This window comes from Rhinatrema bivittatum, chromosome 4 (genome assembly GCF_901001135.1).
Source record: "Rhinatrema bivittatum chromosome 4, aRhiBiv1.1, whole genome shotgun sequence".
NCBI classification, from domain to species: domain Eukaryota; kingdom Metazoa; phylum Chordata; class Amphibia; order Gymnophiona; family Rhinatrematidae; genus Rhinatrema; species Rhinatrema bivittatum.
In genome coordinates, this window is record NC_042618.1 from 411,249,989 (window position 1) to 411,277,183 (window position 27,195).

The 27,195-nt window shown below is 43.9% G+C and overlaps 1 protein-coding gene across 7 annotated transcripts in view; it reads right to left on the bottom strand.

Moving 5' to 3' along the window:
- Positions 1 to 27,195, bottom strand: part of KLHDC8B (kelch domain containing 8B) — a 205,607-nt gene that overhangs the window by 8,593 nt on the left and 169,819 nt on the right. For 4 of the 7 annotated variants that reach the window (XM_029601201.1, XM_029601202.1, XM_029601203.1 and 1 more), the window contains exon 5: positions 25,627 to 25,728. The exons of 1 other annotated variant lie outside the window; for it this stretch is intronic. In XM_029601201.1, the coding sequence (XP_029457061.1) occupies positions 25,627 to 25,728 (102 nt within the window). Of the gene's footprint in view, positions 1 to 17,097; positions 17,250 to 25,626; positions 25,729 to 26,397; positions 26,525 to 27,195 lie in introns of those variants that run through there. 2 more of the 7 variants (XM_029601207.1, XM_029601208.1) reach the window with 2 other exon arrangements.

A 27,195-nucleotide genomic window follows, 5' to 3' on the forward strand; every position in this document is an offset into this window, starting at 1 on the left:
GCTTACAACTTTCTCCACTCTCTCAGTCACACACAAACGCTCTCTCACACAGGCTCTCAATCACTCACAAACATGCTTTTAATTATACATATACATGCTTTCAATCACACATATATGCTCTCTTTCTTTCACACACAAAGTGTTGTGTTTGACGATCCGCAGGCTAACCCTGCAAAATGCCATCCTTAACTCCAGCCACAGGCTAGCCATGCCATCGCCCAGTGCAGGGAAGCCCTGTCGGGCCGCCACGCAGCAAGGTGCCACTCAGCGTGGCAGGATGCTGCCAACTCTAGCGCACTGTGCCTTCCCTTAGGCGCGTGCATCTCCCTTCGGCCTTTAAAGGGACCACAGCGGGAAAAGCTCTGCAGCCCCTGAGAATGACATCACCAGTGCTGCCCTATAAAAGGGCAGCTCCCAAACAGGAACTTGCTTCAGCAACAAGTCACCTACTTTCAAGAAGGATAAGGAACTCCTACATCTGTCTTCAGTTCTTTGTCCAGCATCCTTGTCTTCATCTCTTCAGTTTCTCTCTCATCTCCTGCTTGTTCTTCTCCATACCTTCCTGCTCTGCCTATCTGTCCCACCTTTCCATTTGGACGGATACCTGGTTTGACCTCAGCCTGATCTCAGACATGATGTCTGCCTGCCACTGACCACTGCCTGGTTCTGGATACACTTGTCTGCTGCCTACCATTGACCTCAGCCTTTCACCAGATTTGCCTGACCTCCATCTTCTCCGAACAGCTACCTTACGATGAATCTCACCACCTTCAGCAGAGGCCCCTACCTATGACCTGCTAGCCCCGGCATCCAAAGGCTCAACCCGAGGAGAATGTGGGCTGGTAAAAGCAAAGCTCCAGTTGGGCCTCTGCCTCATCTAGGTCTGCCTTCCAATGATGGGGACCTGCAGGGCTCCTCCTTTCAGGTTGTACCAACACCATCTTGGTCCAAGCATCCACAAACAAAACACAAATGCTCTCAATCATACACTTACATATATGCTGTGTCTCTCACATACAAAGGATCTCAATCACACACACACACAAGCTCTCAACCACACACACACATGTGCTCTCTTTCTCAGAAACAGGTTCTCAGTCACATCTTTACACACATGCTGTCTTTCACCTAGGATCTCAAACACACGCTCACGCTCTCTCCTCACTGAAGAACAACTGGTGGCAGCAGCAGCCTCCTCCTCTTCCAACCTTTGTGGTCTCAAGAAAGGTGTCCCAATGGCCATGGGGGCTGACTGACGTTGCTCCTCTTTTCGCTCCAGGCTGCACTGCTCTTCTCTTTTGAGCCAATGCTTCAGGCACTTGTAACGTAGCATGGTCTCTTCTTCCCGCACACGTGGCTGCTGCACTCCGCTTCCTCTTCCGAGCGCGGGGGCAAGAAGAAGAGGCCGAGCTGCTTGTGTTGCTGACTGACTACTTCTTCCAGCTCTACTACCGCATTCCACCCAAGCTATCAGCATTTCAAGCCTGGGCAGAGGAAGAGTTTGCATCTTGTTGGGATAGGGTGTTGCGTCCAGTCTTCGACAGCTTCGCCCCGCCTACCTCTCTCTCCTTTCTGCGTCTCCCGCTCACCTTGGATTGATGGCCGCCATGGCGTCTGCTTGCCGTTCTCTCCGGCGTCCCCAGAGCGGCTTTGGTGCTGCCTCCCGCCATTCTCCTTCAAGTTACCTCTAGGGCGCGCGCGCACGCTGCCCTCATCTTTGACTCTATGTTGGCGCGAACCTCAGGGGCATCCCCCTGTTCTGACGTCACGACTTCCGGGTATATCTACCTACAGTATTTGCTAGCTCATTGAGTTAGCAACAGGATTCTTACGGATGGGATTCGCTCTCTGTTCCTAAGCTACTCTGCCACTCCAGCGCTATCTGGAACTTTTACTACCCTTTGGGGTCTCTAACGGGGTACCCGCTCCTCGGGGGCCTTTCTGCTTCTTTCAGGTGCTATCAGGAAACTGGTACTCGCTCCTCGAGGGCCCATGTTCCCTGTGTTGCTGCCTGCAACCTCTACCCTTTTACTTGGAAGAACTAACTTACAGTTACCATCAGTGAGTACAGAAACCATCTCTTTCCACAATACTGCTTCACTGGAACCAGGTACTCGCTCTTCGAGGGCCTGCTCTCTGCTCCGGTGCCAGACCTCTCGTCTAGTGGAATCTCTGTTACTGCAAAGTGAGTACAACGCTACCGAGTCTCTCTGCTCTAAGGGATCAGGTTCTTGCTCCTCGAGGACCTGCTCTCCCTGCCTCGGAGCTTCTCCTATTTCTACATTGGGACTCTGAATGTTATTCTTATTGTGTACTCATAACTCTCAGTTTCTTTCCACTACAGCAGTGCCTTGCAGAGGATCCGCTGTTCCAGCATTCTGTGTGAGACGTGCCCAGCCGGGCTCTACACCACTACTCACTACCGCCACCTCTGGTGGTCATTCAAACTGTTTAATAAAAGATTCAAATCTGTGTTTGTGTGTCCAGAGTCTAGCCTGACACTGTGGTCCCTCACGGGACTGCCCCCATGGGCATGGTCAGCTGCCACAGTGTCCAAGGATCCACCCAAACACCATTAACCATAACATAGGGAGAGCAGCTGGGCCAGTGGGGGACCGGGAAATGTGGCAAAAACCAGTTGAGAACTGCTGTCATAGGGTAAGGTGTTCCAGAGGAATGGAGCTTGACAAGAAAATAAACAATCTCTGGTGACATCCAGTCTGATAGCTGAAGGGGAAGGAAGGTGAAGGGGAAGCTAGGAGGAGCATATAGTATGGGAAGGCAAGTAAGGGATTAAAAGCTTTGAAAGATTTTTAATTTAATCCGACAGGTAACAGGGAGCCACTATAACAATTGTAGAATGGGAGGGCCTGAGAAAAGAGAATTGCAGTAATCAATTCACAAAATGACAAGTGTGTGAATTAACAATTTCATATCATGGGAATCAAGAAACAGATGTAGATGACGAATATAATGTAGAAAGTAGAAAGATATTTTAACAATACTTGAGATATATGGAATCATAGATAACTTAGAATCTAAGTGAACTCCAAGAGAAATAACCATGTTCTTCAAAGAAATGGAAGTACCAAGCATTTATGGAGATGTGGGCCAATCAATATCGTGAAGAGAAATCCAGATAGCCTCTGATTTGGAGGGATTGACTTTCAACATGGTTGTGAAGCCAGCTTGCGACACGATTGAGCAATTATTAAAATCTGAGAGCGAAAATGAAAGTTTAGTTTTAATAAATGCAGTAATCTGGATATCATCTGCATAGAACAAAGGTCTGAAGCCACAGTCTTGCATCAGAGTTGCTAGAGGTGACAGAAATATATTAAAATAAGAGGGGATAGCATAGGGTAATGACCTAGGATTAGAAAGATGATGATTTATTCGACCTGAAAGGAACGATCTTGTAAATAAGAATGGAACCCAGCCATGGTTAAATCATTAAGGCCAGTTTCTCCAAGACACAAAAGGGTTCATGGTCAATAGTGTCAAAGGCCATGTACAACAGGACAATGAAAGCATCCTTGCCACCACTGGCCTGAACTTTGATGCCATTAAATAGGGTCAGCAAAGCAGAGTGAGAGCCGCGCCCTTTCTGAAAACTTGATTGTGAGGGATGTAGTGGTTTTTAGAACAAAATCATTAAGTTGATTGAAAATTACTTTTTCAATGAGTTTAGAAAGCATTGCAAGGTTAGAAATTGGCTGATAGTTGGCTATGACAGTGGGTTTCCTTTTTTAACAGCAGCCTACTGTTTGGGAAGAGAACCAGTTATTAGAGAAGAATTGACAGTGGTGGAGATAACCTTGGCTGTGCCTAGGGATGTATTTTTCAAGAGTTTGGAGGACATGGGATAATGTCAGGATGTGGTGAGGTGTAAAGTGCTAAGTAATAGGTTAATACCAGCTTTGTAGTCATATTAAAGAAGGAAAAGTTACTTCTCACCAAAGAAGAAGACGACACTTCCAGTGGCTGAGTGGGTGGCATAACAGACTCAAGATCCTTGCAAATAGCACTAATCTTATTCAGGAAGTGATTGGCAAATGCGTCTGCAGAAGAGAAGGGGTTATCAGGAAGTAAAGAGGCAGGTTGAAAAAGGTACATAATGGTTTGAAACAGCTGGTGGGAATGGTTATCGGCCGATATAATCTTGTTAGAAATATATATTTTTTTGCAGATAGGATTTCAGCTTGATATTTATTAGCATTAATCATTTTGAGTTTAAGTTCCGCTGATTTATGCTTATGCCAAAGCCATTCATAATGGTGAATTTGCCTTTTAATGTTCATAATCCAGAGTGATATCAAGGGTATGTAGGCTGATTATGAAGAAAACAAAGGGGAAGAGATGCAATTTTATGAATTGCAGAACTGAGGATACTATTCCATGTGTTGATCATACAATCTAGAGAGAGAGTATATCAAAGTCAGATGGAAAGAAGTTAATTCCGAGGTGAATGCATCCCAGTCTATTTGCTTAAGGTTCCTGAATTGGAAAACTTCCTGTCCTGAGAAAATTTTGGTGGGTTATGATTCAGACAGAAAGTAATCAAAACATAGTTCAAAGAAATGTAAGCGAAGACAGTAGAAGAGAGAACAAGATCCATCTCCCATCCATCTCTCATTAGTGGAAGAGAGAAGAAGATCTAAAGTTTGACCTTCATTTATTTATTTAAAAAATTGTGTATACCGTCGTTCATATTTACATCACAACGGTTTACAAAAAATAGTTACATCAAAGAAATAAATTAGGGAAATACATCATGAGGTATACAATTGTACATTATTAGTCTAAAACCAAGATGGCGTAGCTTAAAAGGAAATAGACATCACAAGAAAAGAGGGGATATGTTTTCTGGACTCTTGATGTTAATGATCTTTCTTAAGGTAGTCCGAGTAGGCTAGCTCAAAGAGTCAGGTCTTGAGGTCTTTTAAAAATTTTTTTATCTGTTTCTAGTCTTAGCTCTACAGGCATAGTGTTCCAGAGACTCGGTCCTGCAATAGAATAACTCTTTCTTGAACTAGGGCTAGATGTGCCGTATTAACTGAAGGGACATGTAGTAAACCTTTGTTAGCAGATCTCAATGACCTATGAGGAGTATGTAAGCGGATTGAGAAGTTCAACCAGTCTGTTTTCTGTCCATGGATTGCCTTATGAAGGATACAACAGGTTTTGTACCATATTCTCTGTGTGATAGGAGCCAATGTAGATTTATCAAAATTGGTGTAATATGTTCTCGGTTTCTTACAATTGGTTAGGACTCTAGCTTCATGTGTAGGGAAAGTGATCCATTGAGTTAAGTTGAGTTCAGAGAAAGAAAATTTCTGACGGCCGGACTGGGTTGTATTCGTGGACATTGAAGTCTCCTAAGATAACCGAGTTTTGAAATTAATTGAAACATAAACAATAAAGTTCATGGTTTCTAAGAGAGAAGAAAGAGAGTGATCTGACAGGTTATAAATTAAGAGAAACATAAACTGGATTGATGGAAAGAACTGGACTAAAAGATAATCAATATGCTTGGATGATCTGAAGTCCAGTTCTCTGAGGCACAAAGCTTTGTCTTACAGGATAGTTACCCCACCACCCTGGTGGCAACACCCTCATTTGTAAAGAAATGAGAAGTGAGAAGGACAAGCTTGTTTTAAACAATAAGAGTCACTGCTTGTAAGCCAGGTTTCAGCCAGAAATAAGATTTATAGTGTAGAAGAAATAATCAAGTCTCTCGAATACCATTTGGGGCTTAAGAGATCTGAGATTCAAAAGACCACATGTAATAGGAAAACCGAATGGAAAGGCAGAACGTTGTGAATGAGAAGACTGAGATAAGGCAAACAGGCGAGGGGGTGTGGTAAGGTTTAGGGCAGAGCTTTCCAAACTGTGTGTCGGGACACGTTAGTGTGTCGCCTGCAGTGTGCAGGTGTGTCGCGCAAGCCCGGTCAACTCTGATGCGAGTTTGGGCTTTTTTTTTTCTAGAGATTCACTTTTTTTTTTCAGTTTATGGGTTGCTTATTATTGGGTGATTTTTGCTGTCAATCGCGTTTTTTGGGGGGGCTTGGTGGGTGGAACGAGCCCAGCCATCCTTGCATTGGCTGCTGCTGCCGATGAGGCCTGGCCATGAGGAGTACTGACTGCAAGCAGCAGTGTCTGGTGATCATGGAAGGGAGTGAAGCACTTAACTGGCAACAATCAAAAAGACGAGGTACATGAGTGTGGGGGCCAGACATGTGCTGGGGAGAGAGAGATGAGTGAGTGGGGGGCAAACGTGCTGGGGGGACAGACATGTGCTTGAGGGGGAGAGATATGAGTGTGTGGGGGCCAGACGTGCTGGGGGGAGGAGAGAGATGAGTGTGTGGGGGACAGACAATTTGTTTTATTATTGTTTCTCATAAGTTATAACAATAACATGAATCTTGGAATATATATTTTTAATATAAATTTAAGGTTTTCATGAGATATGTTGTGTCGTGAAACATTTTATTTATGTATATATTTAAGGAAACATACATAAATTGTCAAAATATGTTTCGTTCATTTAACCTTTAACCTCTGGTTTACTAGTAGACTGAATTACCGTGTCGTGAAATTATGTTTGTCTAAAAGGTGTGTCACCAACATGAAAAGTTTGGAAAGCTCTGGTTTAGGGTAATAGAAAAGGTTGCCATACTCTTACAGCCAGCTCCAAAAACTGTAGTGTCTGAAGTAGCAGAGCTTCCTTTTTTTAGCTAAAACTTAAATATATTACTGTTAATAACATACACTAGAGCTAGCAGTGGCAGCAGCACTGTCCTAATTTAGATCTTAGGCACTAGAGGGCACTCATATATCTTATTTTGGACAGTGAGTGCAGGAAGTCCATTGTCTCACTGCACTTGGATGACTGTGGCTCTCAGTTACTCTACACTCCCATTTCTTGCTAACCGAGGATTTGCTTGTACTCTCTTAGTTTATTTCTGACAACAAACACGGCGAATTAAACGGTCTGCGTTGCTATGGAAACTTCCTGGGCAAAAAGCTTATCAGATCATGTAATTCTTTAAAATCTTTTCATTCACGTTGCCATCTGCAGTGGTCAATGAATGAGACTGAGCTGCTCGGAGTGACCTCGTGGCCATTTCTTTTTGTGTTTATTCCAGGCAGCGAATGCCGCATGCACTCGGCGCTTGCGAGCTTTCATCTCGTCCTTTGTGAAGGCTTGACAAAGGATGCGTTTTGTTTATCACGGTTCCTCTTTCTCGGTGTGTACACATGGGCAGCCTCCGCCTCTTCTCTGTGCTACAAGATTCCGCTATAAATTCAGGAAGATCAAAATGAGCCCTAAAGTGAGTTGGGGAGGAAGACAAAAAAAAAATAGAACAGGACTGAACGAAAAAGTATCCGTGCTCACACTCTCAAGTCCTCTGCTGACCCTAGCACAGCAGAGCAGTTAGAACCAGAAAACCTTTGCCCTTGTTTCCTCTGAGGGAGCAGCTTCTTCGGAGAACCGCAGGAGCTCACTGACCTTTTGGGTTTAGAAGCAGAAACTGCGGGCTGAGGCTGTTGCTTAGCAATCTGTGGAGTGGAAAAGGACCCATTACCAAGTTAGGTTGGGGGGGGGGGGGGGGCATGAGTAGACCTTTGGCAATGTACAAACTGCAGAGCTGCTGACGACAAATCATGGGAGATTTATTTAGCCGAGCATGTTTTTTTTAGGGGGGAGGTGGAACGGTTCTTTCAAATCTGCATTCCTATTTTTTTCAAAATCCCAGAAGGAATCCCACTCCCAGAATAATTAGAGAAGGGAGGTAAAGAACAGTGTGGCCGCCTGGAAGTGTCTCACATGAACTGGAAATCAGGGATACCAGAGTCTGAGAAAAGGACATGAAAGGGGTGGGGGCAAGGAAAGAAAAAGAAAAGTCACTGTGTTCTGTTCTCTCCAGTTCCCAAGCTTCCCATTTCAATGTGGGATTTGGGCCGGTCCTGCACTCGACTCAGACTTGCATCACTGACTAGGAAGACCAAGGCAGGGGTAGGCGAAATGAGAACTAGCAGCTCCCAAACTGGGGAAAAAGTAACAAAATAGCATTTACTTAATTTTGTATACAGCAAACAAAACTAGGGATGTGCATTCGTTTGAACCGAAAGGGGAAATTTTAATGACATCTCCCCTTTAATTTCAATTTGTTTTTAAAACAAAATGAAATTGTTAGTTTTCATTCCTTTTGTTTTAAAAACGTATGCTGCCAAAAAAAAACCCCTAAGCTCTCATTCTGATTCCCCCACACACCTCGAACTCGCCCCGCCGGTATTGAGATTCAAGATGGCACTAGTGGATGGACCAAGGCCAGTGCCATTTTTCATATCTGCTCTATAAAATGGCGCCAGCCTTATTCTGCTGATGCCTTTGTTAATTTTGCCAAGCTGGCCCCATTTTGTACAGAAGAAATTAAAAATGGTGCCAGCCTTAGTTCACCGGCACCATTTTTAATACTGGTGGAATAGGATTCTCCTGCCCCATGAAGAACACAAATGAGGTGAGAGGGCTGGGGATGGGAATGGGGGAAGAATCTGAAGGGCCGCCCCCCCCCCCCAAGTCAAAGTGGTAAGCGTGCTGCAGTTGCATCAAAAGCATCAAGGCTTATTGGTTAAGAGTACTAATCCCATGCCTTCTGTTAAGGGTAGTAACTGCTGCTCTGTATGCTTATCAGTTCCCCCAACCTTAAAAGTCAGGGCCCTTGTTGGTTGAGGTCTGAATCCAATTCCCCTTTTCCCCCTGCCATTGAAGTGGAAAACAATGTTGGAGTTGCATCAAAAGTATCAAGGTTTATTGGTTAAGGGTAGTAACCGCTGCACCAGCAAGTTACTCCCTGTGCACCCTTTTCGTCATTTCCTCTAGCCTTTAGGGATCCACAGTGTTTATCCCATGTCCCTTTGAATTCTTTAACTGTTTTCATCTTCACCACCTCTTCCAGAAGGGCATTCCAGGCATCCACCACCCTCTTCATGAAGAAATATTTCCTGACGTTGGTTCTGAGTCATTCCCCCCTGAAGTTTCATTTCATGACACCTAGTTTTACTGATTTCTTTCCATTGGAAAAGGTTTGAGGTTCGTACATCATTAACACCTTTCAGGTAGCTGAAGGTCTCTTTTATATCTCCCCTGCACCTCCTCCCTTCCAGGGTATAGTTTAGATCGTCAGCTTCTCATAAGTCTTCCGATCCTGACCTCACATCATTTTGGTCGCCCTTCTCTGGACAATCTTCATCCTGCCTCTATCCATTTTGAAATATGGGTTCCTCGCTCTCTCTCTCAACCCTTACACTTTTCAGTCTCTTACTCTCAATCTTCCCCCTCTTCTCATTTTCCTCTCTTCACTCTTCCCCCCCCCCCTCTCTCCATCCTCCCCTCATATATTCCCCTTTCCTATTTCTGCCTCTTATTGCATTGCCATTTCCCAGTGGCATGCAGTCAGGGCATTCGGAGCATTCAGTGAATCTCCTACCCTAAGCTACCTTTTTTTTTTAATCAGGCATGCTCTATAACCTGTGTAGCCATTGGCCAATAGCAAAGCAGCCTGTAGGAGCTTTGGACCCTGATTGCAGCAGCTATGGGACCAATAAAAAGGAGCAGAGCTGAGGACTGCCTCACTGTGGTGGGGCCAATCACGGAGGCAGGCGGCGGCGGCCCAGTTCTATTATTGTATTGTCAGCCAAAGCATTGCAGGAAGAAACAACTCCGAAAGGGGTAGAAGGTGGGACCTTGCTTCAGCTTGAAACAAGGTCCCGCCTTCTACCCTGTGCAAAATGTTGCTGCAGAAGCACTGGGCCCTGCGAGTGCCGGACCCTAAGAAATCTGCGATGCCTACACCCACGCGGAGCAGAGGGGGAAGAGGCTGCTGTGCCTGCGAGTGAAGCAAGGCAGGCAGACAAGAGACATCAGTAGTTGCTCTCTGTTAGGATTCCTGGTGTAGGGAGTCTGAACTGAAGACTGAAGTCTGAACTGAGTTCGGGGCTTGGGGAGGGGTTCGGGTCCTGGTTCAGGGATACTGCAGGGGACTTGGGGAGAGATAGGAGATTGAGATTCACCCTCTCCTCTTCTTCTCCAGCATTCTGACTCTCAGCTGAGGACTGGGAGGGGAGATGGGGGGCGAGGGATGACTGTTGGGGACTGGGAGGGTTGGGAAGGGATGAGCCGTAGCTCTTGTTGGTTCTGCTTCTCTGAGAGGGAAAGTGGGATGGATTTTCTTTTTCTGTCATTTTTTAGAAAGGTGCATCTCTGAATATTTCTGTTGCGAACAGTATAAGAAAATGCATTTGTTTTTATTTCTCCCTCGTTACTCTCTTGCCAAAGCCTGGATTTTTGGGGTTTCCAGTTCAGCTTTTGCCTCACTATTTCTGTTTCTAATAAGTGGTCAGTTCTGTACTTGGTGAGAGTCTGTCTGCATGTGTTTTGCATGTGGGATCAAGCTGAGGCATTCTGCTAGCAGGTAGTTTCTGTGTCAGAATCAGTAGCAGTCATCTTGTTCTAAAGCAGTGAGCATATGTGAGCCTGAGAGAGCGCGCGTATATGTGAGGGAGCATGTGTGTGAGCCTGAGAATGCACATTTGTGTGAGAATTAACAAGTTAGAGAGTATGTGTGTGTGTGTGATAAAGAGAATGGAACAGCTCCCCTGTGAGTAAATGCTGAAGAGGTTAGGGCTGTTCAGCTTGGAGAAGAGACGGCTAAGGGGGGATATATTAGAGGTCTTTAAAATCATGAGAGGTAGTAGATTCACAAGTAGATGTAAATCGGTTATTTACACTTTCACATAATAGAAGGACTAGGGGGCACTCCATGAAGTTAGCAAGTAGCACATTTAAGACTAATCAAAGAAAATTCTTTTTCACTCAACGCAAAATTAAGCTCTGGAATTTGTTGCCAGAGGATGTGGTTAGTGCACTTAGTGTAACTGGATTTAAAGAAGGTTTGGAGAAGTTCTTGGAGAAGTCCATTAACTGCTATTAATCAAGTTGACTTAGGGAATGGTCTCTGCTATTACTGGCATCAGTAGCATGGGATCTTCTTACTGTTTGGGTACTTGCCAGGTTCTTGTGGCCTAGTTTGGCCTCTATTGGAAGCAGGATGCTGAATTTGATGGACCCTTGGTCTGACCCAACATGGGCAATTTCTTATGTTCTTATGTGTGTGTTTAGACTTTTATGGTATCTCTTTTCTGTATTTGGTGAGAGTCTGTGTTTTGCATGACCAAGGTGAGGTATTGTGTGAGCTTATAGTTTCTGTATAGGGATCTATAGTATCCTGGCTTATTCTGTTTTCCTAATAGTGGATACATTGATGATTTAGGGCCTGGTGTAATATTTGCAGTCCTGCTTTTCAAAGGTAGGGTTGACTGCTGGCAGTTAATGCTTTTTTGCTATGAGAGACTTACTATATTGTAATTGTAATTCAGTTTACTCCTGGCTTTCTGAGGGCCAAACCCACACACAACTCGTATTACAATAGGCCTAATACCTTATGAGTTCCAAGTGTCTTTTTTTTTTACTTTTTTTGCAAGGTTTTCTGGTTGACACCATAGCGGTGCATGTAAATATAATAAACATGTTGTAAGAGATATTTTTACCTCAGAAGACTCTACTTTGAATGTCATTTTTCATGTAAAATCTGTTATTTGGAAAGGGCATAGGAGAAGCGAGGAAAAGGGAAGACCTAGGATGATGTTGGGAAGAGGGGGGGAAGGACAAAGAGGTGTTTTTTGTTTTTTTTTTGCATGGGATTAAGAATTACAATGTAAATGAAATTAAAAAAACACTAAATATCATTTTGGATTGCTTCTTTCATTTGCAAAACCATATAATACTAAATCTTTCCAGATTTAGACGACAGACACACCACCAGAAAAATGTCACTGTTTGGCCTTCAGTCTCACTTATTGGGACATTAAATATCACTCTTTGGGATGCAGGAGCAACGGTGGTGGGGACAGGGAAAGTTAGGTGATTATATCAGGAAGGGGAGGAGGGAAAATTTTAAGCAGTTATGCCAGGGGATGGGGGGGGGGGGGGGGGGGGGAGGGAAAAGAATGTGATTGGATGGGGATGGGGATGTTGTGCATTTACTGAACCCCCCCCTGCTTAGAATGTCACCGCACGACACTGCCATGTCCCTTACATGCCACGGCAGGAGTAGCATAGATACACTAGCAGTAGCCACAAAAAACTGAAGTGGGAGGGAGGCATCAGTGGCAGGAGCCTGGGAACATGGCAGAGACAGGTGCTTATGTTCCCCAGCCCTGTGCTTCCTTTTTAGAGAGAAAGGGAGCACCAGCTGGGGAGAGACAGTGCGGGAACCCTGAATGTTCATCCCTGCTGCTTTCCCATGCTGCTGCAAAATGAGCTGGAGAGATGAGAGAGAGAGAGAGCGAGGCACAGTCTGCAACCCAGGAGGACTTGGGGCTGCAGGTGAGAGAGACATCAAACAGCTTGGAAGTCTCCTGGAAGAACCAGGAGATGCGAGTGTCCAGAAATATTACAAGTACCTAATATGAAAGAGAGAGCTCCATACCCTAAAGGACTGAACCAGTCCTGCCTTGACCCCATTGTATTTATGATTTGTAATCTGGCTGTTCCAGGATACAATGGGTTAAAATCAGAGCAGGCTTATCCTGACTCTGGTAACCTGGAGCTACCCGGTCACTTTACAATCACTGTACCAGAAAGAACGCATTTGACCGGGGCTGAAAAAGTCCAAGGAGACCATTAAACTCTAGAGCATAGCAGCATCGCTGATGAACCACCCAGCTCTCTGCACAAAATAGTGACAACAGTGCTTTAAATAGAGGCAGGGTATGGAGGAGGAGACTTGCAACGAGATTAAGCTAATAATCTGCTTCATGCAGACTCAGAATATAGAAGCTGTTTAAAAAAAAAAAAAAAAAAAGGCTACTGAGATAAGCGTTTAAAATTCTGAAGCACAACCTCATTTCTGCTCCAAGTGGCAATCTTCTCTGTCATCACCCACAGTTGGAGAAGCTTCAGAGATAAATGACTTTCCTCAGAAAGAAGGCAAATGGAACCAATTCAAATTGTCCCTTTATTTTCAAAACTAAATTTTTTTTTTTTTTTGCATAGCGAAGTGAAAGAAGAAAAAAAATCGCTTTGTGCTTCTGGTGATGGACAGCAGAAAGGAACTGCTCTCACCACAGACACCGGTCTTTTGTCTTCCTCAGACAATGAGGACGGATATTTGATGGGCGCACACTCGCGGAGCTGGCATCCTTCTGAGAGAGAGCATGCCACTTGCTTTCCCTCCCTCCCTTCCCAAAAGCTAACAGTGCTCCACCATTCCTGCCAGGTCCAGACAAGATAAATTACTTCCTCTGTCCCTCAGAAGAAGAGATTTTACTCCCTTCCGTGCAGCAACCTGCAGTGAAAAACAACGCATGCTCTGAATTCTGCTCCAGCCAAGTATTTCCAACAATGAGCCTTATTTCAAAAATGGATTTTATCCCATTGATCTTTACTGAATACGGCCCAAGCCTTATGCAGCTGAGCCGTGGCATAGCCAGAACTGTTTCGGAGGGCCCGAGGTTAACATAGGGGGGGGGGCGTAGGCTTACAGGTCTGAGTCCTACTAGTTCTACTTTTATCAATAAATAATGCCTCAGAAATCCATTGTCAGGTGCACTCTTAAGTAGTGTGCAACTGCCGTCATGCGTCATAGGTGACTCTTTAAAATATTGTAATTCAATTATTTCACGCACCTACCAACATTATAAATGCCTATTTGTACGCATTCTTCTGAACCCCACCCTGGAGCACCTGTAGACCGCTGCTTTATTTCTCTGTTAATACTTATGCATGATACCACTAGTACATACGTACTCTCGAGGTTTATAAAATAACATATATAGATGCATACATGCTACTTTCATGCAAATAAGCTATTTTTTTTATGTATGTCACTCCTATATAATTCTTTGAAAGAAATTCCCTCCATGGTATATACATGCAAAAAAATATATATACCTAAATTCTGGTGTCACCTCAATAACAGCAAAACAAACTCCCTCCACTGCCAAACGGTTTGTGACATAACACAAACCCCTGCAAAAAAACAAACAGAAAAGCAGCTAGAACCTTGAGATACCAAGCCATAACAGCACTAACTCTCGACTCAAATAGCTGCAACTTTATCTATGAAAAGTCAACAATGCAAATATTTCAGCAGACCTTAGAACACCATCTACTGTGCAAACAGAACAAGCCAGATGGCTACAAATCCCTACAAAGAAATACTGTACCTCAGTCACACATGAGAACACAGACAGACCCTTACCTAATATAGAATAAGGGACTACAAATTAGAAACAGAAATATGCAGGCAAAACTGAATTGGAGAGCCTAGGAAAACAGACTTTGAACAGTGAAGAAAGAGAGCAAAATACAAAAATATAAGAAATGCTCATTCCCAAAGATTATATATTCCAATCGCTAAAAACGAAAAATAATTTTTTAAAACTTTACCTTTGTTATCTGATTTTATTTTTCTAATCAATTGGTCAAATAACATACTAACATAGTAATGATGGCAGATAAAGACCAAATGATCCATCCAGTCTGCCCAGCAAGTTACTCATGGTAGTAACTACCCTTTTTACAGTCTGGAGTACTGATGTGCAGATATTAAGGAAAAAAAAACACAGGACTGCTTCTACGGCCAAGTCCATAAGCACAGCACGTCAGGCAGCACTGACTGCTACATGAGGATCACCTGCATGGCAGATACTTCCATGGGAAACTTGCTGGGCAGAATGGATGACCATTGGTCCTTTTCTGCCGTCATTTCCATGTTTCTATGTTTACACTCTAAATTCCACTTCCAATGTTAGATGTTGATGGAAGGAGGCAACAGTTGCATCCCTGGGTCCTGCCAATTGTATAACTTTTTTATTTTTGCAAGTCTAATAGCACCCTCTGTTCATACGAACAAATACCCAAAGCATTTCCCATTTATCTAAGAGTGTTTCCAAATGGTGTTGCGTACTGAGAACTTTCCGTTAAACTGAAGGGGGGAGAATGACGGGATGCTAGCTATCCAGTTACTCAAATTTTCCTATCAAAGAGCAACAAACTTTTGGATTTCGTTAATGACCTTCCCACTTTATTTTCCCCTAAACACAACTACCTTGCATTCCAAAATGTGTTCAAAGTCCTGCTCTCTCTTTTCCACTTTCCTCTTGTTGGTCCTTTCCCAATTCCTTATTCAAGGTCTTTTTTGTTTTGTTTCTTCTCTCTTCTCCTGTCTTCTTTTGTTTCTCCCTCTCTCTCACACACACACACACACACGATCTCTACAGTCAGTCTTACACCATTCCCTATTATCTACAGAGGCAGATTTTTAAAGTTACACGCGCTACCCGGCGCACACAAATGTACACCCGATTTTATAACATGCGTGCGGCATCTGGGATCGGCGTGCGCAAGCGGGTGCATCTTGCACGCGCCGAGCCCTAGGGGAGTCCCGATGGCTTTCCCCGTTCCCTCCAAGGCCGCTCTGAAATCGGAGCGGCCTTGGAGGGAACTTTTTTTCGTCTCCCCCCCCCCCACCTTTCCCTCCCTTCCCCTATCTAACCCACCCCCCAGCCCTACCTAAATCCCCCCTACCTTATTTTGGCGAGTTACGCCTGCCTGAGGCAGGTGTAACTTGCACGCGCCGGCCAGCTGTCGGCGCACGAACCTCAGACATGGCTGCTGTGCCGGAGGACTCACCCACCTCCGGTCTGCCCATTTTCGAAAGCCCCAGGTCATATGCGTGTCCCGGGGCTTGTGCATGCCACCGAGCCTATGTAAAATATGCTCGGCGCGCGCAGGGGTAGGTTTTCGAGAGTTACGCGCGTATCCGTTTGAAAATCTAGCCCACAGTGCCTTCTCTGGAGAGAGGCTGAGACTGTAGACGATGTGCGTGACCTATAGCCAATACTCCTGCACCATTCATAACAGCTGGGGACTGTAGTACTGCAAGCTCCCTCACAGCCAGCTTCTTTACACTGTTCCCTACACTCACATCACACCTCCTGCTGGGAGAAACTAGAACCGCAGGTGCTGTGAGCTCCCCCATATCATTCCTTACAGCAGAGGTGGTCAACTCTGATCCTCAAGAGCCACAAACAGCCCAGATTTTCAGGATATCCACAGTGAATATGTATGAGATAAATTTGCATACAATGGGAGCAATACATGCAAATCTATTACATGCATATTCATTGTGGATATCCTGAAAACTGGGCGACCACAGTTGGCCACTCCTGTTCCTACAGTGACTCTTTCAAGGAGGGGATGAAAATGCAGGAGCTGTGAGCTCACTCACTACCAGTGCTCCTGCATCATTCCTTACAGCACTTCCTGCTGGGAGAGGCTAAGACTGCAGGTGCTGTGAGCTCCTCCGTAACCAGTGCACTTGCTAGGAATGAATGGGACTGCAGGAGCTGAGTGCTCATCTAGAGCCAGCGCCACTGCCCCATGCCCTACAGTATTTCTTGCTAGGAGAGTCTAGGACCGCAAGCACTGTTAGCTCCCTCACAACCAGCCTTCTTACACCATACCCTTACAGCACAGTGTCTCCTGCTAGAACAGATGCAGGACTTCAGTTTATGCATAACTAGAAATTCTTTATACCCCAAAATATAAATAAAAAAAAATCAGAGGCCTAAAATATTTGACTTCCAAATGTTAAGTCTTTCTTTCTTTTTGAAACTCCGTGGTCTTATTGTTTTGACTTCCCAAGGTATGAGAATCCTTCCAAATTATCCTACGTGAAATATTTTGCAGTTCCCAAACTAAAAAATGTTAGTAAAGCCCTGGAAAGCAGCATTTGGGAAATACCCTCACGCCATAAGCTCCGGAGGGAGGGGTGTGGAGTTTCTTCCCAGTTGGTATGTTTTACATTTGGCTCTTCCTGGTAGGCTGGGGCTGGCCGTGCCGCACTGTTAGCACACAGCTCCCGGGCTGGCCATACTTAATCACTGCAGCGCTTTCAGGCACAGAGCCACCCGAGTCTGGTTTTAATCCAAAATGTGTTTAACCCAGCAGGAAAACAAGCCCAATCTGTTGTATGCTTGCACTTCTTTAATTAATCAACTTTCATTATTATTCAGAAATAAACAGAATCATGGGCAGCTCATCATATCCTCCTCCACCTTCCTCTGCAGCTCCATAGCCATCATCTCGTCCCCACTCATTCTGAGCATCTGAAAAATTGCTTTGGAAAAGAAGAATAGGGTAAATTAATTTTTGTTTTCTTTGGATTTCCCGCATCTGGAGAAAATGAACAAATTATTACTGTTACAAAAGCGGGCTGTTAAATCAGGACACGGTTTTAATAAACCCAGCAACTATCACAATGAATTAGGGCTCGGGGAGGAGAATGGGATTTAATGAATTGGAACTCACAGCATTTTCCACTTGAAGATTTCATCAGCTTGGAGGCAGCATCTCTATTTGCTTGGCAAGAGTAATAATAGGAGAAATAATGGCACATAAACAAAATATTTGTTCAGCGGGAGAAGCTGCTGTGCATTTTGCTGTTTCTTCTTAACCCTCCGTGTTTCCTGGTGTGCTCTCTTAACTGCCCTGCTCTCTCTTCGGCACATTTTCTAATTCTCTGATTAAGCTAGATCTTTGTAAAAGGATACAAACTGCATCACTGGGCTGTATAACACGAAGATTTTTCATTAAAACTAGAGAATGTAGTGCTCATGAAAAAAGTGCCATACTCAGAGGACTGGGAATCAAAGTCCTCTGTTCATCCACAGAGCAGATCTCACAAGACACTCAGTAGCAGGGCAAGCTTCTCTCTCCATACACAGCCCCATCGCAGGACAGGTATAACACAAGCAGCAGCAGCAGTGCCAGCTGCCCTCACACCAGTGGCATAGCCAGAACTGATTTGTTGGCAGGTCCCAGGTTTACATGGGTGAGCACTAGGCATACAAGTCTGAAGCACACCAATTATACTCGGCGATAAATAATGCACTTGACAACGGATTTCCAAGTAGTCTGCAAAAGCTGTCATACATTATGCCACCTCAAGGCTGACACTGCCTCCTTCCCATTGGTCTTGCATGGCTCAGCTTTCACAAAAGGGCAGAACTGAGCGGGCCTGAGTATGAAGTTGATAGGCCATGGCCCACCCATGGCTACACCACCACTTCACATATACAGATGTTGCCCCACCACAGACCAGGTACATGACAAATAGAGGTAATGCAATCTTCCCTCACTCACACATACACATCCCCATCATAGGATAGATAGCAGTGTGCAAACTTCCCTCATGCACAACTCACATATAAAACAGGTAGCAGGGGAGTCACGTGATGTGGTGAGCAAGGCAGGAGGGTTTTGCCTAGGCTCCGAGCGTTTGCTCCTACTATCACCTATAATCCTCGCCAACCCCATGATTTCCAGCTCTCTCTTCACCAAGCATACCAAGGGCATATGTCCATTGTGCATTATATGCAGAGAGCCTCTCCTACGGTGTCTGCAAAGGGAGGTAAGAAAGACAAAGACAAACCTTGAGGCCCCGATCCCAAAATGGCTCCCGGGAACGGTTCTGCTGGCGATTAATCTGGCAGCTACTGTGAAACATCACTGACATAAAAGAAGTGGTCCGCGCGGCGCTAGACGAGAAATTAGCAGGGATCGCGGCCCAACTCACCGAGGTCCGGATGGCACTTGCTGAAAACTCCCTCCTGGCTCGATCAGGCGGAAGGCCGCATTAGCGTTTTAGAAGACGATTCCCTTGCACACACCGCTAAAATGATGACTCAGGGAAAAAAAGATCAACAAACTCGGGGGGGAAAACTAGATGACCTCGAAAACAGAGCTCATCCCTCTAATCTTTGCTTTCTCGGCGTTCTGGAGACTGTAGAGGAACGATCCTTGGGGCAGCTACTAGAAACATGGTTACCTGTGGCCCTGGTCCTACCCAAATTCCAGGGAAGCTCGTAGTAGAAGGCGCCCACAGGCTAGGGGCAAAAAAAAAGAAAACCTCCAGAGGCCTCGCCTCGTCATAGCAAAAATATTACATTTTCAGCACAAGCACGCGATTTGGCAGGCATCGCGGAAAAACAAGAGCTTTCCTACGATACCCACCACATTCGTATCTTCCAGGATTTTTCAACCCAGGTGTCTGAGGCACGCAAAAGTTTTTCGCAGATCTGCTCTTCGCTGCACCAAAAACAAATTTAAATTTTCCCTACAATATCCAGCCAAGCTGCGGATCTTGTACAGTAAACAATCCTACCTTTTTCAAACCTCTGCCAAGGCGCAAGCCTTCCTAGACGGACTGTAGGATTGATTTACTGGCCTGTGGAGGTTCTACTACACACAAACTTATCCCGGATTTTTTAACTGGCGATGCTGTTACCTATCTCAAGGGATATCAGTATGCCGTCCATCTCCCCACATTATTGTTGAGTGATTGATAGTTTTCTCTCGAAGGGGCTACGTCACCTGAGATGCGGCGGATTAAAGTTAATTTGTAAAAAAAAACCATCACTCTCTCAATGCTATCTATCGTGCCATGCTCACATCTCAGCTTGAAGACCCGTCAGGCTCGATCCACTTATCGGGTGGCGCTGAACCCCCTAACTAAGCTTGAAAGCACAGGTTAAGCCTAAAGCTGGTTTCCTTGTCAGTCTAACTACCCAGCCGGGCATATTATCAGAAGCAACGGAGAAGGCGAGAGCAACTAAATAGGAATACTACCTGAGTGAACATAAACACCAGTCATCTAATACAGATCGCACTTAAAAAGTCAATCTCACTTTCTCCTCGTAGAAGTATTGCCCTTTTTGACCTCTACGACTGCAAGGATATCCCACCCTTATGGGATATAAGACTATCATGCTAATATCAACGACATTAAACTGCTGTCTCTAGGCTTAGGATGTCACGGTCTTCCTGGACGTCATTAGTACCCCAAGCGTGCTTGACTGTGGCTTAGTGTCTTTTTCCTTTTTTTTTACTGGAAAGCCACTGGATAACTCAGCTCAATTTAAGAGGTGATAGCTCCTACCTGTAGTTAAGCCACTCCTTTCATGTAGCACAGACCCTAAAAGGACGGCAGTCTTGTCTTTCATTTGAGGTGCAAACATTCTGTGCAAATCATCACACCATGGAGAGGAGTAAGACACTCGTACACATAGGCACATGGTTCCACTCCCTCGATGGATGAGGGACTTTTTCTGGACTGGGGTGCGGGATTTAGTGGGATTTGTGGGTCTGGGGTAAGGGAGGGGGGAACTGGGAAGGGTTGTGTTAGTGCTTCTACTCCAGCCTTTTCTTCTATATACAAGTTCTCATACGTATATATATATTTGTCTGCATGGATAAATGGGATACACAGAATCTTGTCCATCTACACTGTAGATAGACAGCGAACCCTTAATTATTTTTAATCTGACTATGTTCTATTGCTTTTGGAATGCACCTGTTTCAGATGCCAAAATAGTTTAGGCTGAGCTGGGGGCCCCTCCATACCCCTTATTTGGTATAAACTGGCTCTCGTTCACACTTCGCTTTTCCCTGAGAGAAATGAATAAGCTGGTTTCCTAGAACGTGAACAGTCTGGGCTCCCCCATAAAAAGGAAAAAGTTTTATCCCATCTTAAACACCTGCAAGCAGCCATAGCTGGCCTGCAAGAGACACACCTTTCATCCACTGAAAGCGAGAAACTATAACAAGACTGGGTTGGCTCCTGCATATACTCTGCAGCAAAGGGCAAAAAAAAGCAGGAGTTGCTATTCTTATCAGTAAATCAACTAATTTTCAGATAGTTAAAAATCTCTCAGACCCTGAAGGCCGGTTTGTTATACTTACAGGGGAATGGAGTGGGTCCCCGGTTATGATTTGCAACGTGTATGCTCCCAATGATTATTCACATGCTTTCTTTGTCAAACTGCGAATCTTCTCCTGTAATCAGCAACCTGTATAGCATCCTTATTAGGGGATTTCAACTGTGTGCTGACCATAATATGGATAAGAGCCCTCCCCTACCTCATAGAGGAGGTGGACAGGAGAAAGGTATAGGGATTTTGTGCCAACAATTAGAACTCATAGACATTTGGAGATCCCTTCACCCAGAGGAGAAGGACTATACACATATCTCAAGGTCACACCTCTCCCTCTCCCACATCGATTACATTCTAATCTCATTCAAGGCCTTCCCTGACACTGTTAAAGCATCCATTGAACCACAAGTAATCTCTGACCATGCCCCAATTTCCATCCTCATAAATTTTAGATTCGATACTGATGCCACCTGTAATTGGAGATTTCCCAGTCATCTCAAGGATGATACTAATTTTCAAAAATACCTACAATGTCAGATAAATGGTCTGACTTCGTAACACAACCAACAGCATGTCTCTACACCCCAATTATTCTGGGAAACAGGTAAAGCCGTGCTATGGGGAGACAATCTCCTACATCAGCTCGTGTAACAAAAAATCTTACATAAAGATAGATCTGGAGAAGCAATTGAAACAGGCTAAAACAGCATTAATGCAAGATACATCCACCACACAGAGAGGCAGTATTACAGCATTCTGGGACGATTAAATACACTACTTAATCTAAGAGAACAATACATTTTACAGACAGGGGAACAGCGCTTATTCCACTTTGGGAACAAAGTGGGGAAATTCATGGCTAATTTAGTGCGCACAACTAAACCCGACCCCTTCATCACCCGAATGAGAAACAACACTGGGGAATTAGTTTCCCATAAGCGGGATATTTGTGAGATCCTGTGAATTTTTTACAAAACCCTATATGCTGTTGATGCCACTGAAGGGAAGGAGACGGAAGATTCCTTTTTCGAAGATTTACCTCTTCCAACCTTCTCAACTAGATTTTTAAACCGTGCCATACAAACTTTCGAAATTTTACAAGCAATCACTACAGTACAATCTAGCAAATCTCCAGGCCCTGATGGCTTCTCCTATGATTTTTACAAGATACTTCGGGCCCAGCTAGTCCTTCCTCTAATAAATTTTTACCTAGACAGCCTCTCCAAGCAATCTTTCCCACCAACTTTCAATCTCGCTCACATCACAGTTCTCCCCAAACCAGGCAAGGTCCCATTGATACCTGCTTCCTACTGCCTAATTTCTCTCCTTAACTGTGACCTGAAAATTTTAGCGAAAGTCCTGGCAGAAAGACTAAATGTTCTATTACCAACTTTAATCTCTAATTACCAAGTAGGATTTGTTAAGGGGAGAAAGGCAAACTCTAACATCACTAAGTTACTAACGGCCATGCACATATGTCAATCTCGACGAACCCCAGCCTTAGTAATTGGATTCTATTCTGAGAAGGCTTTCAATTGAGTGTCACGCATTATCTTTTCTCTGTGCTCCACAGGTTTGGGTTTCAGGGAGATTTTTTGAGATATCTTCTCCTCCTCTATGAGAAGCCTGTTTCCAGAGTAGTGGCTAACAAATGTATATCAGAAGACACTGTCATACAAAGGGGAGTACGACAAGGCTGCCCGCTATCACCCTTGCTTTATAGCCTTTCCATAGACCCCCTCCTAAGGAAAATAGACCTGAACTGCAACATATCAGGATTCGGAGGCCCTTCACAAATTTTCAAAATTACTGCATTTGCGGACAACATTTTAGTCTTCCTTACAGATCCGCATAAGTCCCTCTCTGAAGTACTGTGGTTACAAAAAGATTTTGGACAATTTGCCGGTCTTAAAATTAACCAGGACAAGTCTGAGGTCATTGATGTTACAGGCACCCTCCAACCCAAATGGCCCAAAGCATTCCCCTTACAATGGGTACAAAAAGAATTGAAATATCTAGACATTAAAATTCCACTCAAAGTTCAAGACACTTATAAGGCGAATATACAGCCATTACTTATGCACACTACCAAGACCCTATACAAATGGCACTCATTGCCTCTTTCGCTCACCGGTAGAATCCAACTTTTTAAAATGGTACTCCTCCCTAAATGGCTTTATATTTTACAAATGCCACCGCTCTGGTTAACTAAGAGCAATTTTAAATGTTTTCTTAGATCCCTGCGTTCTTTCATTTGGCGGGGGAAAAGAGCTAGATTATCAATAGACATACTTACCATGCCCACGAAAGACGGGGGTCTTGGGTGCCCAAACCTACGCTATGTAAGAGACTGGCTCTTCTAGACTTCCTCTTTTGTCCCATATCAAAGCTTATTGGAGTGGTATGGGGTGCCATCACTCAATCCCTTATTACAGTTAGACCTACAACAGACCCCTCCACATATCATATCCCATGAACCATTCCAAAAATGCAGGAAGGCTTGGATACAGTTATGCAAACACTGTGAACACCCTCATCTTATGACATACCTTATAACAATTGCCATTAACCCCTCTTTTCCAGCAGGCTAAACAAAGCACCCTTTGTCAGATGGCATCGGCAAGGACTTGTTTATGTATAGCAATTGTTTGCGGCTGCAACTGGCCAACAGCTCAACTTTATGTCCTTACAGCAACAATTCCAGTTGCCACAAGCTGATTTCTTTGCCTTTCTGCAAGTGCGACACTTCCTAATTAACAAATTACACTTTTTCTCAGAATCTACCTCCAACCAACGATTAAGGACAGCAGTGATCTTGGGGAAGAGACAACAACCGACCATAACTTATTGCTACAAAACTCTAGCCGAAGCTGAGAAGCCACATTCCTTAGAGAGATTGCACGCAAAATGGCGGGAATGGTCTTTTTTTCTTCTGTTCCCTTTGAGGATTTTAAGAATATTTTTCTCTCTCTCCCAGGCACATCCAAAAATATTCTTTTATGAGAAACTGACTACAAGTTTCTATGGCAACTTTATGTCACTCCTTCCCATGCACTTCAATTTAAATTGACCACCTCAAATGTGTGCCCCAAGTGCCATAATGCAGTGGGTACTCTCCCTCATTGTTTTTGGGAATGCCCATTAATTTTAGAGTTTTGGGAAAAAATTGGTGCTACATGTGCCCAATTAATCATTATGACACTGCCTTTGGACCTAAATTTGTGGCTTTCTGGCTCGATCATATATCTGCACTAGCAATTAGACCCAGTGACCCATCTTTTCATTAAATGAGCCAGTCCACTGGGTAAGAAAGTCATTTTAACCTGCTGGTTAGATCCCCAAGGACCCAATTATGAACACTGGTTTCAGAAAATGATTCATCTTTGCTCTCTAGAATACACAATAGCTAGCTAGGTCCCCCTCACCGAAGAAATTAACTACTAGTATACAAATTTGGTCTGCCTTTTTAGATTGTCTCCTACCATGGTGCAAGAGTTAAACTCACAATAACAGCACACAGCTCCACACACTGGGCTATGGATGGATGTTACAGTTATAAAAGTCATATCAGCTTTTCTGATTATTTTTATACATAAAGTTTATTTTCTCTAAGGTCGCTTGTCACTATTAGTATTAATACAGACACTGTTACTTATTAGACTGGACCCTGATATCCCACACTATCGAAAGGGTACAAGTGCTAATAGTGTATAAGCCCACTCTGTACCTTTACTATTTTATTTTATTTATTTGCTTTTATATACCGACATTCGATCGAGATATCACATCGGTTTATAGATAACTGAACAAATAAGGCAAGATCTGCTTATTTTACATTGTAACAAGGAACTGGTATAAAAGAAAAATTAGAACCTGGTGGAATAATGGACAAAAACAGCAATTTATATTATACAGTATAACATAAATACTATACTTGAACCCATACTAGCATACACACTAGTACATGAATACACACTAGTACTTGAATACTAGCATACACACCTATACTTGCGCTGGTACTTCACCAGTATTTTTTCTTATCTGCTTTCATTTATTTGTATTTTTTATGTACATTATTCATTTCTACGCCTAGACCGCTATATATACATCTGATTTTTTTGGGTTGGAGTGGGAGGTGTGGGGGTGGGAGGAAAGGTTCGTTCACTAAAGGAAGAATTGTTTTGGGAAGTTTGACTCTGTTTGTAAAAAAACTCCAATAAACAAACAAACAAATAAATAAAACAGGTAGCACCAATGCCAGCTTCATCCGCAAGCTGTCCTACCAATGTGTCTCAGCCCTGCTTTGAAGAAACCACCTTTTAACGGTAACGGGGTTATTCCAACCTATTTGATCTTTCCTCTCTCTGCTAAAGATTCGATCAATAGTTCCAGCTAGTGCCGAGTTTGGTGGTGGATTCTGTGATGTGGGCACCTGCCCATTGAGAGGTGGAACGAGACTACCAAGTTATTTCTTTTGGATCACCAAATGCCTACGACGTGATATAGTTTCAGTTATCATCGACCTGAGCCAATTTTGATCAGTTGAGATGAAAAGCTTTTGTCAAGCTGTGCCCATTCTCTTTAACCATCCAGCCCCCTTATGAAGATATTCCTGAAGGGAAACAACCCCCTGGGGAAGGTGAGAGCTCGGTGCACAATCTCTGGGACTGCTGCCACTTCACATTCACACAAGTACAACTGACAGATACAGTCTCTCCGGTCTGGCTCTTGGTTACTACTGCACTTCTAAAGGGAGCAGAGCAAACACCCAAAGGCTGTTACCTAGTCCCCCGGCAGCCACCACTCTCCCACCGAGGAATCCGCTTACAAAGTCAGCTCTCTTTTCCCTCATTCGAGCCGAACGGGTTGGCTTAATCCAAACACCTGCAAATGAAACACAGATTTAAGTAACAACTCTTTCTCCAAGAATGAATCAGGACAGCAATGATGAACTGCACAAATATTCTCTTTCATGCTACCATGCATTTTTCTTTTTCAAGACATTTCACCTGGAAGGTCTCTGTGAAACTAGAAATATAGAACATGACAGCAGAGAAAAGCCACATGGCCCATCCAGTCTGCCCATCCACATTTCCCCGCTCAGCTTCGTAGCTCCTTCCTATCCCTCAGAGATCCTCTTATGCTTGTCCCATGCTTTCTTGAATATTGATACTGTCCTCATTTCCACCCCCTTTACAGGGAGGCTTTTCCATTAGAAATATTTCGTCTACCCCCTGTAAACTTCAATTTGTACATTTTTTTGTGGTGCCAGCGATTGGGGGGGGGGGGGGGGGTTTGCGGTGGGGTGAGGCCCTGGAGCTGGTGGCTTTATTTTTTAAATGAAACCATTAACTTTTTTGTTTGTTTCATGAAATAGGCAATTTCATTATAATTTCCTCTTTCATTTCAATGAAAGCACAACCATATTAAATGTTGACTTTTTAAACACCTGTGAACTGCAGGGTAAAAGAAAACATTTGAAGTGGTAGCTAAATGAGTCCACCCAGAAGCAGAATAACTTGCCTGATCAATCGGAGTGAAATTTGGGGGAGGGGGGGAGAAGGTCGATCACGGGCCTGGCATCTACCCTACTAAAAATGATCATATCCTGATAAAGGCAAACGTTGAAAAGCGCTCCAAATCCATGCAAATGCATAATTTGTTCTCCCTTGTTTTATTTCTGAAAGAAAAAAAAAAAAAGCAAACTTTTTGATGTGTGGGTGTTTTATAAATGCAAACACACTATGAGGAGCATACAGTGAAGATTTTTAACACATGTCCCAAGTGCTGAAGGCCCTAGGCCTCATACCTATCAGGCCAATTTTCAAACCATTTAATGGGTAAAAAGCTTTTTACCTGCATAAATCATGTACTAGTCCATGATCTTCGGTATATAAAAGTCTTTAAATAAATAAATAAATGAATGAATGAATGAATGAATGAATGAATGAATGAATGAATGATTGAATGAATGTCTGAAAATTGCCTCCCTCCAATTGGTGTAAAGTATATGCGGTGTTTGACAACGTGCATGATCTTTAGCCATACTGAGGAGGAGGGTGGATTTAGATAGAAAAGGAAAACTCTGCATGGTATTTGACAACATGCCTGCTTTTAGTCATATTGAGGGGGGTGTGGGGCGTGTTCAGGTGCTCAGGGGAGGAAAAATCTGCAGTGTTTGACGAGCATGATTTTTGCTGTATTGAGTGGGGTGAGTTTAGGTCAGGAGAGGAAAAGTATGTGCGCAGATGGCATTTTCATATCTTCATGCCTAATTTTCAAGCAAAATTCTGTGCATAAAAAACAGGCACGTGTGACCATCAGTACTTTCTTTTTGAAAACTGGTGCAAA